The 12,530-nt window shown below is 51.8% G+C and overlaps 1 protein-coding gene across 1 annotated transcript; it reads right to left on the reverse strand.

The window, feature by feature from the left end:
* Nucleotides 1–4,757: 4,757 nt before the first annotated feature.
* LOC123041172 (putative cysteine-rich receptor-like protein kinase 20) lies at nucleotides 4,758–8,003 on the reverse strand. Its single transcript, XM_044463860.1, has 7 exons — nucleotides 7,099–8,003; nucleotides 6,833–6,943; nucleotides 6,556–6,743; nucleotides 6,249–6,459; nucleotides 5,891–6,128; nucleotides 5,616–5,772; nucleotides 4,758–5,361 (listed from the first exon to the last, which is right to left on the reverse strand). The coding sequence occupies exons 1-7, from the start codon at nucleotides 7,949–7,951 to the stop codon at nucleotides 5,017–5,019; spliced, it is 2,103 nt and encodes a 700-aa protein (XP_044319795.1). The 5' UTR covers nucleotides 7,952–8,003; the 3' UTR covers nucleotides 4,758–5,016.
* Nucleotides 8,004–12,530: the final 4,527 nt, after the last annotated feature.

Here is a 12,530-nt window from a genome sequence, read left to right on the forward strand (position 1 = left end):
ATAAATAGCGCGTCTATTTGCTGTTTATTTGAACTTTCGCGGTGGGAATATCCGCTAGCAGTTAGGTGGTGGAGTGACTAGCCTCACCGTGTGGAATCGGGAGGGCACGAGGTCGAATCCCGGTCGGGAGGTATTTTTGGCTGTCATTTTTCTCGTTGCTTTGTTGCGTGATCGTGGGCCGGCCCATCCAACCGCTGCTGGGCGCCAGATCCCTTGCGCGGTGCTGAAGGCGCCCTATAGGAGGTCCCTCTAGCAGCGTTGCCCGTCAGCCAGGATTGAATCCTGGGTTCTCACCTTTTTCTTCTCCCTTTCTTTTAAGCATGTGTTAACGGGTCGGCCCAGTAGCTACAGTGCTAGGCATTTGCTTCAGCGAGACGGAACTAGCTCTTGCATGAAGTGAGATATAGTCACCGTGTGTACCAAAGCCCAACTAAACAAGCCCATGATCAGGCCACGTGGCTAAGCATATTTTTCCATCTCGTTGCCCCACGACCTAGCACCGCACGTTGTCTTGGATGGATCGGCTGATTGACGTGGTGGTTTTTCACTTCATTTGCGCATGATTGGCCACCACCGTTGTCCATCGACTACAAGTCGTTAGGCTTTAGGGCATCTCCAGCCGCGCCCCAGGAAGGCCTTCCCAGGTGTTTTTTCGCGTCGGCGCCCGGAAAACGGCCCAGTCGCGTCCCAGGAGCCCGACTTTCACCGGCTTGGGCCGAAAACAGCGCCGGCGGACCTAGCCCGAACCCGATGCTGGGGGGCACCCGGGGGCGCCGGGCGAACTGTTTTGGCGCGAAAAAGCCGCGGGCCCGCCGCGTCAGCGACACGGCTCTCTTCCCGGCCCTTCGTCGTCCTCATTGCCTCGTTTCCCGCGGCGAATCAATGCCAAAGCTGCGGCGCGCTGCCGCGCCGGTCAGCTTGCACCATTGATGCCTCACGGGCGGTGCAGTGAAGACCGGACGACGCGCGTCCCTCGCCCTCCCTCGCCCGCCACGCGTACACACGGTGGCACGCGCGCGGGCGGCGCCTCGGCCTATATATGACGCGCCCCGGCGCACTCGGCGACTCACACTCTCCCGCCGTCGTCGTTCCTCCCTCTCCTCTCCTTTCTTTCGCCGTCTCCAGTTCACACCCATCGCCGTCCTCGAGTACATCGAGGGCGGCAACACGCCGCGCCTCGAGTACCCCTCTCCCCCTTCCTTCTCACGCCGCTGGGGAAGCTCCTGGACCCCGAGGCGCATGGAGACCGGGGGGTCCTCCTCCTCGTCCGGCGGCTCGCCCTGCCTCCGCCCCGTCAAGCCGGAGCCCCAGGGCACGCCGGTCAGCGCGCGCACCCGCAGCTCCGGCGTCCGCATCGGCGCCAACGCCTCTCCACCCACCGGCCGCTTCGTCCTCGTCGAGCCCAAGCCAGAGCCCGGCCTCCCCGCGGAGTACGAGGAGATAGCCCGGCGCGGCTTCTCCGACGAGGACGCCATGCGGTGGGTGCGGAATGACTACCTCCGCGACGAGATGGTCCGACAGCGTCGGGCCCTGGAGGAGATCGCCGCCCGCAAGCGTGGGCGCGAGGACGAGCACGACGTCATGGTCCTCGACAGCGACGACAACGACGACGTCGACGCCCCCGGACCGTCCAACCCGCCGCGCCAACCGGGGGAGGGATGCAGCAGGGACGGCGGAGGCGTAGGCGGGGCCGGCAACGACGACGACGACGATGACGATGACGGCGGTGACTACACGCAGTTCTACAGCCTCCTCAGCATGTAGAACCGCGTGGGCGGGCGGCGAGGCGAGCGGCGAGGGAGACGACGGGGGTAGCCCGCGGTAGTTTTTTTTTTGTAAAATATGTTTAAGTTTGAATGAACTCGCCGATGTTTGTGTTAAATTTGAGTCGTTTTTGCGCCGTATTTGACTTTTTTGACTAACCGTGGGCGCCGCGACTGGGGGACATCACGCCCCCAGTGCGCGGTTTAGCGCCGGTGCGCCCCAGGGGGTGATTTTTTGCCCCTCCTGGGGGCCAAGGGCTGGAGATGCCCTTAGGAGACATGCACACTACCGGCTACCGGGTTTCTAGTGTGCTACGGTGTTAATCAAGGGTGCTCTATCTCGATTGCTTCTGCGGAGGTGTTTCTCAAGTTCACCACTGCATGTACTTGATATGTGCTCTAAATCTGAAGGTAAATTGATACACAAACTACAATTAGGAGGAGAGTAGCTCCCTCCCCGCGTCGTCCCTCCTCTGACGACATAGGAGCGCCCCTGTCGCGCCGCCGCCCACCTCCCTCCCTCACACCCAGTCTCGCCGCCACCTGAGGAGGCCGCCGGCAAAGGGCGTGCGCGCTCCGGGGAAGGTGGCGGCAAGGGCTTTTTCCTGCTCTGCGTGTCCACCGTTTCGCCAGAGGAGGGGCGACGGGATGCGTCAGATTGGATCGGGTGGTCGGGCTCGGAGGCGGCGCTCGTCCCGGTGTCCCTGCCGGCCAGTCCCGTCCCCCTGTGTGCAGCGGCTCGTCGCTGCTTGCTCGGGCGCTGACTGGTCTGGGGCGGGCGCGGATCTGGGGCTCCATTCTCAGATCCGGCTGGTGTTGGCGGGGGCGCGAGGTGGGGTCAGCCGGGTGGGTTCTGCGGGCGGTGGTGGCGGGCGACAGGTATGGTGGGGTGCGCGCGATCTGGGCGCCGGCCGCGGTGGAGTCGGAAGGGTGGTCGACGGCGCTTGAGCGGCTGTGTGGCGGGCCGCCCGTTTGGTCCTGGTGGTGGCTGCATCGGGCGGATCTGGAGCTGGAGCTCGTGTGGCAGCTTCGGGTGGATCTGGTGGTGGCAGCTCGTGGTGGCATCTTCGTGCGGTTGGATCCGGAGCTTCAGGGTGGCAGCCCGTGCTCCTCGCGCTGGTGATTTTGGTCTGGTGGTGTGCATCGCGCCGGATGCGGCTCTTTGTGGGAGGTGCTGCAACAACAAGGTTCGATCCCCCCGCCTTCAGTCTGCACGGCGGGCGCTTCGGTTCTAGCCTCCGATAGGCGTGCGGTGGCGCGCGTGGGGCGCGTCAGCGTGCCTGATGTATGGCTGCAGCCCGGAACCATGGTGGTTCTTTGCCTCAGGCAGCGCCCCTCTGCTCCTTGCCGGCATGGTACTTGGTGGGGCACGGTGGCTCGCGTTGCGTCCGGTGGCTCTGCATCCGGCCGGCCATTGGTGGATCTGTCGTCTAGTGTTGAGTTTGGCCGTCGGTGGTCTCCGTGAGGTGTGGCTGGCTGAGGCGGTTCGTCGTGCTTCTTCATCGTTGGAGGGTTCGACGGCGGTGGTGGTCGGTTGCCGTATTGCTGTAGGGATGTGCACAAACTCCGGGTGAGAACCCTACATTGGCTCTGCTGATGCCAGCGGCAGTGGCGTCTACGGACGTTGTTCTCCTCGTGGAGCTGCCGTTGTGGAGCTACAACACCTACAGTTCTTTGTTTGTGGTCTCCGGGTAAAAACTCAAGATCGGGCTTGCCGGATCGGATGACGGTGTTGTGTGCTCGACAACAGTACCTCCTTGGAGGCGTCGTCTTGGAGACCCAAACAACGGCGTCTGTTGCTGTGTGTGGTTGTGGGTGGTGCGGCCTGCTCAGGCCGAGGGTGGTGTTTATTCTTCAGGTGTTTCTCTTCGGCTGTCCTACGTGTGGTCTCCGGCCTGCTTCTATGCATGCTCATGACCCTGTTCTGTTGAGGCGAGACTCGGGCTCTTGGTCTCATCTTGGTTCACCTTTGCTCAACGACGAAGCAATGATGCCTCCCCGCCTTGCTAATCGTCTTGAACTTCCGTGGCGGAGTGCTCAGTCAAGGTTCGTGTTAAGCTTTGGCACAAGGTTCGTGTTAAGTTTTGACACTCGTTGATTGTGGATGCTCCTCCGTTGTGCTATGGGGTTTGATACGCACGCCGGTGCGGTGCATTAGGCTGTTTGTAGAGTCTTGGTATTGTGATCCCTCGACGCACCCCTCATCTACCTGGTCCTGTTAGTATGCTAGCTAGGTCTTGCCTTATGTTGGGCGTCTTGTTCCTCTTCTTTTCTTGTAAGACTTGTTACTTGTCTGGTTTTCGGCTCGGTTTTCCTCATAAACGGGGTCAATTTGTTAAGGTTTTTGATCCGGTTTTCCTTATAAACTGGATCACTCTCCTGACATTATGGCCACTTTGAGCAATATATTCAGATGGAGGGACTCCTCTCCCGATGATTCTCAAAAAAAAAAAAAACTACAACTAGTAGCTAGATCATTTCTGTATGGATTACAATCTACTACTAGTTCGGTTTTCTTGGTATGAGCACTCAAGCCAATAGATTAATTCACTAATCAGGTGTGTATTCTTTTTAGTTTTCTTTTGCTAATTTCAGTTGCCTAAATTTTTCTTAAATCTGATTTAGTTAAATTTGCACATTAGTTAGCATGTAATTCATTGTTGAAAGTGCAATCCAAGAGCAACTTTAGTCTGTGATTAATGTGTGGGAGATGCCCGCGCAAAAAGAGAGTGTGCGAGAGGTGAGATGAGGATGGTTGGATGTCAATTCAAAGACATGGAAAAATGGTCGAGATAAGAATATGCACTTTCTAACAAAATTATGGTATGACACAAGAACACAGGGGACTCTTCCAAACTTCCAAAGTCCAAAGTCAAGAGACCATCATCAGGTTCGCATTTGCACGGCTTGACTTGTCGCCGGCAATACCACACCTACCCTCACATATGTTGCTGTCAGGAGCCAACCCTGTGCGACTCCCTTGCATCCTGTCTATATCATGTAGCACTACATTTCCTTTTTTCCTTCTTCGTTCGTCAAAGCACCGGCAACAGTATAGTTCGTACAATTTTAGGGCTCCTCTTGTGCTATGCAATAGCGTATAATCTGTACAACAACGGTGATCGACACCGTGACGAGCGATCCCAGTAGGCCACAGCTCGAAACATCTCAACCCTACACAATCCATCTGCGTGTCTACAGACACAGACACTTGGCACACACATGGCTCACTCAAACTAATAGGAGAAAGCAATCACCTCCCTTCCTCGATGGTGCTGATGGTCACGTCGTTGGTGCTGCAGGATCCGGTGAAGTGCGTGGAGCGTGTCCGCGTCCCAGACCCGCCCACGCCGTCCTCCTCATCGTCGCTGGTGACCCGGAGGTGGAAATGCGGCGGCCGCCTCGGGTCCGGCAGCGGCACCCCGTCGTTCCCCAGCATCGCCGTCACGTCGGTCATCGTCGGCCGGTCCATGGCGTTGTCCTGCACGCAAAGCAGCGCCACCTTGACGCACCGCATGATGTCCGCCACCTCGCTGCAGTGGCCCAGCGTCGGGTCGACCAGCTCGAACGCTCTCCCATCCCTCCACAGCTGCCATGCCTGTCGTCCAAAAATCATACGGCGCATTAGTTAATGGGGTTCTGCAGACAGTTGCTGTCAGTGGCTTACATTGCTGATGTGAACACTAGGAGCGACATTTTTGACCGTATGCTAACGGATAAGCCGCTCGTTTTGTATTTAGTCTTGGAACAAGAAAGCTAGGGTTCAACCGTTTATGAAATGTCTAAGTTCGTCCGAAGCGTGTGGTATGTTCTTGTTAACTCATGCAACTAAAAAATTGAGCAGAAGCTTACGTAGCCGAGGAGGTTGACGAATTCTCCGTAGTGCTGGCCGTGGCCGCTGCTGTTCCTCTTGCCGCTCACTATCTCGAGCAGCAACACGCCGAAGCTGAAGACGTCAGACTTGACCGAGAAGAGGCCCTCGGAAGCATACTCAGGTGCCATGTAACCGCTGCGGCACAGCACAAAACGTGGATCATTAGTATAATCCAATCAGCACGCCATTGCATTCGATATTCATCAGGGTTTGCCTGTTAAAAAATGGGTTTAATTAGTTTTTTTTCTCTTACTAGGTGCCGACCACCCTGTTGGTGTTGGCCTCCGTCATGTTGGAGCCGAAGATCCTGGCCATGCCGAAGTCGGAGATCTTGGGGTTGAGATCCTTGTCCAGCAATATGTTGCTGGCCTTCATGTCCCGGTGAATGATGCGCACCCGGGAGTGCTTGTGCAGGTACAGGAGCCCCTGCGCGATCCCTTCCATTATGTGCCGCCGTTTCTGCCAGTCCAGCAAGGGACCTCGCTCTTGGTCTGCATTGCAAAAGGTTACCATATCATATCAGCTTTTTCCCTACTGGTAGCATTCACGGGAAGAACTGGAGATGGTCTCAAGAAAAGCTTCTGCACGTAGTAATTTATGTGTATATATACCGAAGATAAAGAAGTCTAGGCTTCGGTTGGGCAGGTACTCGTACACCAGCATCTTCTCCTCCTCCTGCACGCAGCAGCCCACGAGCTTGACGAGGTTCGTGTGCTGCAGCTTGGCGATGAGCTGGATCTCGTTCTTGAACTCCACAAGCCCCTGCCCGGACTGCGCCGCCAGCCTCTTCACCGCCACCTCCGCCCCGTCGGAAAACTTCCCCTGAAAAGAAACACAACGACAACGGTAACAAAAAGATTAGCGTTCGATCCATTGGTCAATCGCATTACATGGTAAAGAGTTGGCGTATCCGCTTGCCTTGTAAACCGGACCGAAGCCGCCTTGTCCGAGCTTGTTCTCTTCGGAGAAACTGTCCGTGGCAGCGGCGAGCTCAGGGAAGTCGTACAAGGTGAACTCTGAGCTGCTCTCTTCGATCTTCCACAGCTTCAGCGCCTCCTCTGTCTTCGAGTTGTTCCTCTTATGACCTTGTTCTAATTTCGTGTTTCCTGAATTGATTATATTTGCATCTAATGGGTTAAATGGTGTGGGGAAAAAGGCTCGAAATTTTTCTTGCAGTGTGTTGTCTTGGCCTTACCAGCTCCTTTTCTTAGTCTTCTGATGAGTAGAAGGCAGCCAACCAACATAGAACAGAACACCGTAACGGACACGCATACAACGATTATTAGGGTCCGCCTGTGCTTGCTTCCTGAGCGATACAAAGCAAAATATATATGAAACAATAGTAGTATAACTACAAAACCAAAAATAGTTAAACAAATTAAGTACAGCTAGCTCTTCATGTTTTTATGGCTCTTGAAATAAATAAAACAAAAAGGATGTACACTGTACACTCTCCCTTACCATTGCTTTCTGTTGGTGAAGATGAGTCACCGTGTGTGCCGATCCTGACGTCGGCCATGCCGTCGTAGAACTGGTAGCCTTCATAGCGAATATTGCACCGGACGCCGACGATGCGGCCGCCCTCGCGGCCATCGTACCACTGGCGGGTCTGCTCCTGGAGGCCCAGGAAGCAGTGCCAGCACTGCCCCGGGGAGAGGTCCGGCGTGCACTGCGCCAGGCCGTACACCGTGGGCAGCTGCGGGTTGATGTACATGATGGCGCTGGCAAACCGGCGCACCGAGGAGTTGTACGCGCCGTACATGGACATCTCCCCGAACAGCGTGCCAACCAGGGACAGGAAGAAGCTCCGGGACGTGGCGTTGCGGCTGTCCCACGCGGCGTACGTCGACCCGTTCACGTCCATGCCGTTGATCACCGGGTTGTTGTCGTCCGGCCGCGCCAGGAAGTCCTCGCCGGAGTAGCGGAGGGTGCAGAGGTCGTTGTAGAACGTGGCGTCCCTCTCGCCGGCGCAGAGCCCCCGTAGCTGCCTGAACGCGTTGTCCAGGCAGCCGGAGCACGTCCTGGCGTCCGTGATGTCGCCGCGGCAGAGCGCGAGGGCGAAGACCTTGTCAGGGGAGGCGCCGATGGCCGCCGAGGCGTAGAGGGACGGAGAGGCGGAGGCGGAGGCGGGGAGCTCGGCGGTGAGGCGCGCGAGGTTGGCCCCGAAGGCGTCGCGCGCCGTGTAGTTGCCGGTGGTGCCATTGCACGAGTACTCGGAGTAGGCGGCGGCGGCGGCAGCGTTGGCGCGCGGCTTCAGGAAGAGGAGGAGGAGGAGGAGGCAGGGCAGGACGCCAACCATGCCGGCCTCTTTCATTGTTCTGGTGAAAAAGGAGAAGGCTGGCACTTCCCCGTAGCTTGTTGCTCTCGTTTTAAAATTTAAACGGGTTGGCAAAGTCAAAGGCTACAACAAGATGGTGGTTGTTGGTTGCTGTCATTTGTTCTCTCCGATTTTTCTGTGAGGGTTCCTTCGGTCCAATTGGCCGGGTTGACAGTCGACAGGAAGATCGCAACAAAGGAAACTTCTCTTGATAGTGCGGCAGAAAGAAAGCAAAACTCGTCAGGTAGCAAGAATTTGATTACGTAGATAACAATTGACGAGCATTCGTTTTTACCCTGCACGTGTAAATACCAACGACCCCGCTGTGACCTGGAGCAACCATGCTGAGCTGAGTTTGAAACACAATTCTTTGTAGTAGTATCTCGGTCTGCGTCTCAGCGTGTGAAACGATCGTGCCGCCGGTTGATGTTCACCAGATATACACAGTCCAAAGGTTACTGTCCGATGACGGCTTGGATGGACGCATCACACTAATTATATCTACCAGAATGCTTTTCGCAGACGACTTTGAGGCTATTACTGCAGGCTTGCCTGTTTTCAAAACCGTACTTGCTTCTAGTTTCTACCTAGTTCAGACAAAATCAATGAACTACACCCGAAAAGTGTTGTAGTGCTATCTGCCATGTCCTAGCCTTTTGAACCATCAATGCATTTCTCATAAGCCACTTGTCAGTTGCCCGTCCCACCAAAACAGCCACATGTCTATATCCTATCCTGAAGGGTTATTTTTTCCGAAGCAGAGGCATAAGATTCGCCTCATCACTTAATTAAGAGGGAATAGAGTTTGTTTGTTTTATAACCGACACACATGACCATCTTCCAGCTGATGGTGTTGGATCCTCCTGTGTGGCTCTTAAAAAAGGTGAACAAATTACGCCGTGGTTTTCTCTGCGCGCATGACTAAGAGGCGAGGCTGGCAAATGCCCGGTGAATTGGTCCATTGTATGCCGCCCACGGGAATTCGGTGTCCTCGGCATTCTAGACTTACAGAAGCAAGGGAGAGCTGCAATGCCACTGGCAATGGCTCTGTTGGACAGACCGCTCCAAGCCATGGCATGACTTCCCCTGCATGCGGACAACTCTGTCGATGAGCTCTTCCGAGCATCAACAAAAATCTCCATTGGGGATGGCAAGTCCACCTCCTTCTGGGACTCGCGCCGGCAGAGAGACTGCGTCCCTCGACAGATGGCCAGAGCTATTGCGGCACTGCACCAAGCGTCAACTCTCTTTGCGAGAAGCAATAATAGGCAATCAATGGATGCGCCTTGTCAAGCCGAATCCATCTACTCTGGTGCTCAGACAGCTCTGTTGCCTATCAGAGATGGCGGCGGGTACCAGTTTCAATGACACAGCAGAGGACACGGTGACTTGGTGCTGGACGGCGGATGGCAACTACACCGCCAAGTCGGCGTGCCTATGCCAATTCGAAGGAGCTGTGCGGTCGGGCGATAAAGCACTCATATGGTCCACCAGGGCGGCGCCGCAAGCCAAGACGTTCCTTTGGCTTGCTGCCCGCAAGCGCTGCCTCATGGCTGACAACCTGCCTATCAGGGGCATCGCACGCAACCCAGTTTGCTCGCTCTGCTGCGTTGCACCGGAGACTGCCACCCATTTGCTCGCGGATTGCAATTTCTCCAAGCAGCTCTGGATGATGGTCATCAACAAGCTTGGGGGCCCTTTTCTCAACCTAGCGCCAACGGTAAACTCCCATCAGCAATGCCTTCTTCTCAAAAACAATTGGATGATGCAGCTATTGTTGCTCCCAGCTGATAAGATGAAAGAATGGAAGTCGGTCACTTGCTTGGTCTCCTGGATGATATGGAAGGAATGAAACGGTCGTGTGTTCAATGCTGACATATGCTCGGTTCCACAACTCATGGGACGAATCATGGATGAGGCAAGATGTTGGTCAGGGGCTACGCTTAGCTTGCTCGACAGCATATTTGAACCACCTTGATTTCCCCCTTGTTTGTTGATGGGTGTTTTCTTTCTGGATGCCAGCTCCATCCTCTTTTTATCTCTAAGACTTTGTATTCTGCCTCACCTGATTAATCAATAAAATTCGGCCCTAGGGTTGTCTTTTCGTCAAAATAAATAAATAACCGACACACATACAACACGTCACATGGCGCCACATGACAATTATTTGCACACTAGAATTTCCCCTAGCTTCCTCGCCCTTGCCGTGGCCCATAACTGAGCCTCGTGGATGGCATGATGCAGCAGCACCATGTGCTGAAGGCAAGGCCCCAGTACACCGGCTCACCGCCGTTGCACCCAGGCAGAGTGATCCAGTTCACTCTGCAGATTTTCCGGGGGTACGTCGCCCACGCCCATAGCCTAAGCATCGTGGTCTCCGTCTTCTGCCTATCTGATGGTTTTCACAAGGTTGTAAACCAATGACAACAGTGTTTTTTTAAAGATATAATAGAAGCTAAGTTGGTTGTTAGATACTCCTATACAAAACAGTTTGTTCCCTCCATCACAAAAAAAAACAGTTTGTCCCCATAATTTTGTTTAAACAATTTTTGCATATAAAAGTAAATTACAGACTTGCATGGCGCACCCCTTCTCCCCCACGCGCGCTATTGAGCTGTCCCATGAGCGGGGTTGGACGCCCACTGTTTTTTTTTACTATTTGTCTTTTGTTTTTGTTTTCTGTTCTTTTTTTACTAAAAATAATTTAGGATTCAAAAAGTTTATTTTTTTAAAAGTAAATTAAAACGGTGTTCCAGAAACCATAAAATGTTCCTGGGTTAAAAATAATGTTGATTTTGAAAAAATATTCACCTATTCAAAAAATGTCTGTGAATTAAAAAATGTTCATGCTTTTTTAACTGTTCACAAAAATAAAATAAATGATCATTAATTACAAAAGAAGTTCATTGATTCAAAAACTGTTCGCTGAATTAAAAAATGTTCTTGAAAAATGTTCCTGAATTTCAAAAAATGTTCGCTGAGTCAAAAGATGTTCATCGATTCAACAAATGTTCGCCGCTTTCAAAAAGTGTTCATCGACTCAAAAAATGTTCACCAATTTAAGAAATGTTTGACGATTCAAAAAAAATTCGCCATTTCAAAATAAAAAATCACCAATGGAGAGAAATGGTCATCAGTTCCAAAAAGAACTCGCGAGTTTCAAAACAAATGTTTATGATTTGACAAATTGATCACAAATTTGTAACACGAATTGGAAATATGTTCATGATTTAAAAAAAATGTGCTTGAATTTGCAGGAAATGTTCGTGTATTTTAAATTTTACATGATTTCAAAAGTATGCTCATGAATGCAAAAATGGTTCATAATTTCATAAAAATGTTGACAATTTCAAAAATTGTTCACAAATTAGAAAGATATTCGCGAAATATAAAATAAAAAGAAAAATATCAAATAAAAAGGGAATAAACAAATAAATAACAAAAAAGGAAAGGGAAAAACAAAGAAAAAACAAAGAAAAAAACAAAGAAAAAATAAAGGAAAAAAAGATAAGCCCGGTCCAGGGAAGGTTCTAGATTTTGTTTTGAGCGGAAAGGAAGGGTCAAAAGAAAGTTTCATCCCTAATAAATAAATGAAAGTAGATTAACATTATTTTGTATTTCTAGGGGGAATGTTGAGGCAAACATACGATGCTGACAAGCTGGTTAGGTGCCGAGTTGGATTAGACATCGCAGGTTTCAGTTTTAGAATTGGGAAGAGGTTAAGAACCTAGTGGAATCCATTGCGAGGGGACGTGCTGAAGTGAAGAAAAGCCCCAATTTTAAAGAGGACTACATAACTGAAGAGTGGAATTGGAGCAAAGCCGTGATCTGGTAGGCGACTGGTACAAGTGCTAGACTAGAGCTAGACAAGAAGCGTAGAACCTTCTTAAAACCGGTACAGGGAAAACCCGGGAATGGGCCGGCCCAACGGAGGACCAGGCGCGTGATGAAGGTACGCGCTAGGTGGTCAAGTAGCGACCTATGCGCGAAATAGTGTTCCCCCGCAACGTCCGCCAGGGCTATATGCCGCCATCCCGATTCCAAAAATAGGAATCGCCTACACGTGACATCTAGCGAGCTAGCCTAGTAGCGGGGTTCCTTCGCTGTGCGATGTAGGTTCATGTAGGTACGGTTTTCCTTGTTTTCTTTAGTTTTCCTTTTTCTCTTTCTTTCTATTTGTTTTTCCATGGTTTTCTTTAGTTTCCATTTATTTCTTTAGTTCGGTTTAGTGTTTCTGTCTTCTCAATGTTTTTTTTGGTTTTTCTTCGCTGTAGGTTCGTGTAGAACAGTTTTCTATGGTTTTCCTTTTCTTTTTTTCTTAGGTTTTATTTCTCTTACTTGTTTTCTTTTATTTTCCTTGTTTTGTCATTTTCCTTTGGTTTTCTTTGTTATACTCTGGTTTTCTTCTGGTTTTTTGCTTTGCTATTTTGCTTCTTTGTCAATTTTTCACACATATTTTCCTTTTTTAGTACGCAATGTACATTTTTTTAGCACACGTGAAACATTTTTAAGATACATTTTGAACTTTTATCAAATTCATGATGTACATTTTTTCAAATAGATGTTTTGAACAACT

This window comes from Triticum aestivum, chromosome 2B (assembly GCF_018294505.1).
Source record: "Triticum aestivum cultivar Chinese Spring chromosome 2B, IWGSC CS RefSeq v2.1, whole genome shotgun sequence".
Taxonomy (NCBI): domain Eukaryota; kingdom Viridiplantae; phylum Streptophyta; class Magnoliopsida; order Poales; family Poaceae; genus Triticum; species Triticum aestivum.

Coding starts and splice junctions, on each gene's coding strand:
- LOC123041172 (XM_044463860.1), bottom strand. CDS start 7,951: ATGAAAGAGGCCGGCATGGTTGGCGTCCTGCCCTGCCTCCTCCTCCTC. Junction 6,460..6,555: donor GCTTCGGTCCGGTTTACAAG/GCAAGCGGATAC, acceptor GTTTCTTTTCAG/GGGAAGTTTTCCGACGGGGC. Junction 5,773..5,890: donor AACAGGGTGGTCGGCACCTA/GTAAGAGAAAAA, acceptor GCTGTGCCGCAG/CGGTTACATGGCACCTGAGT.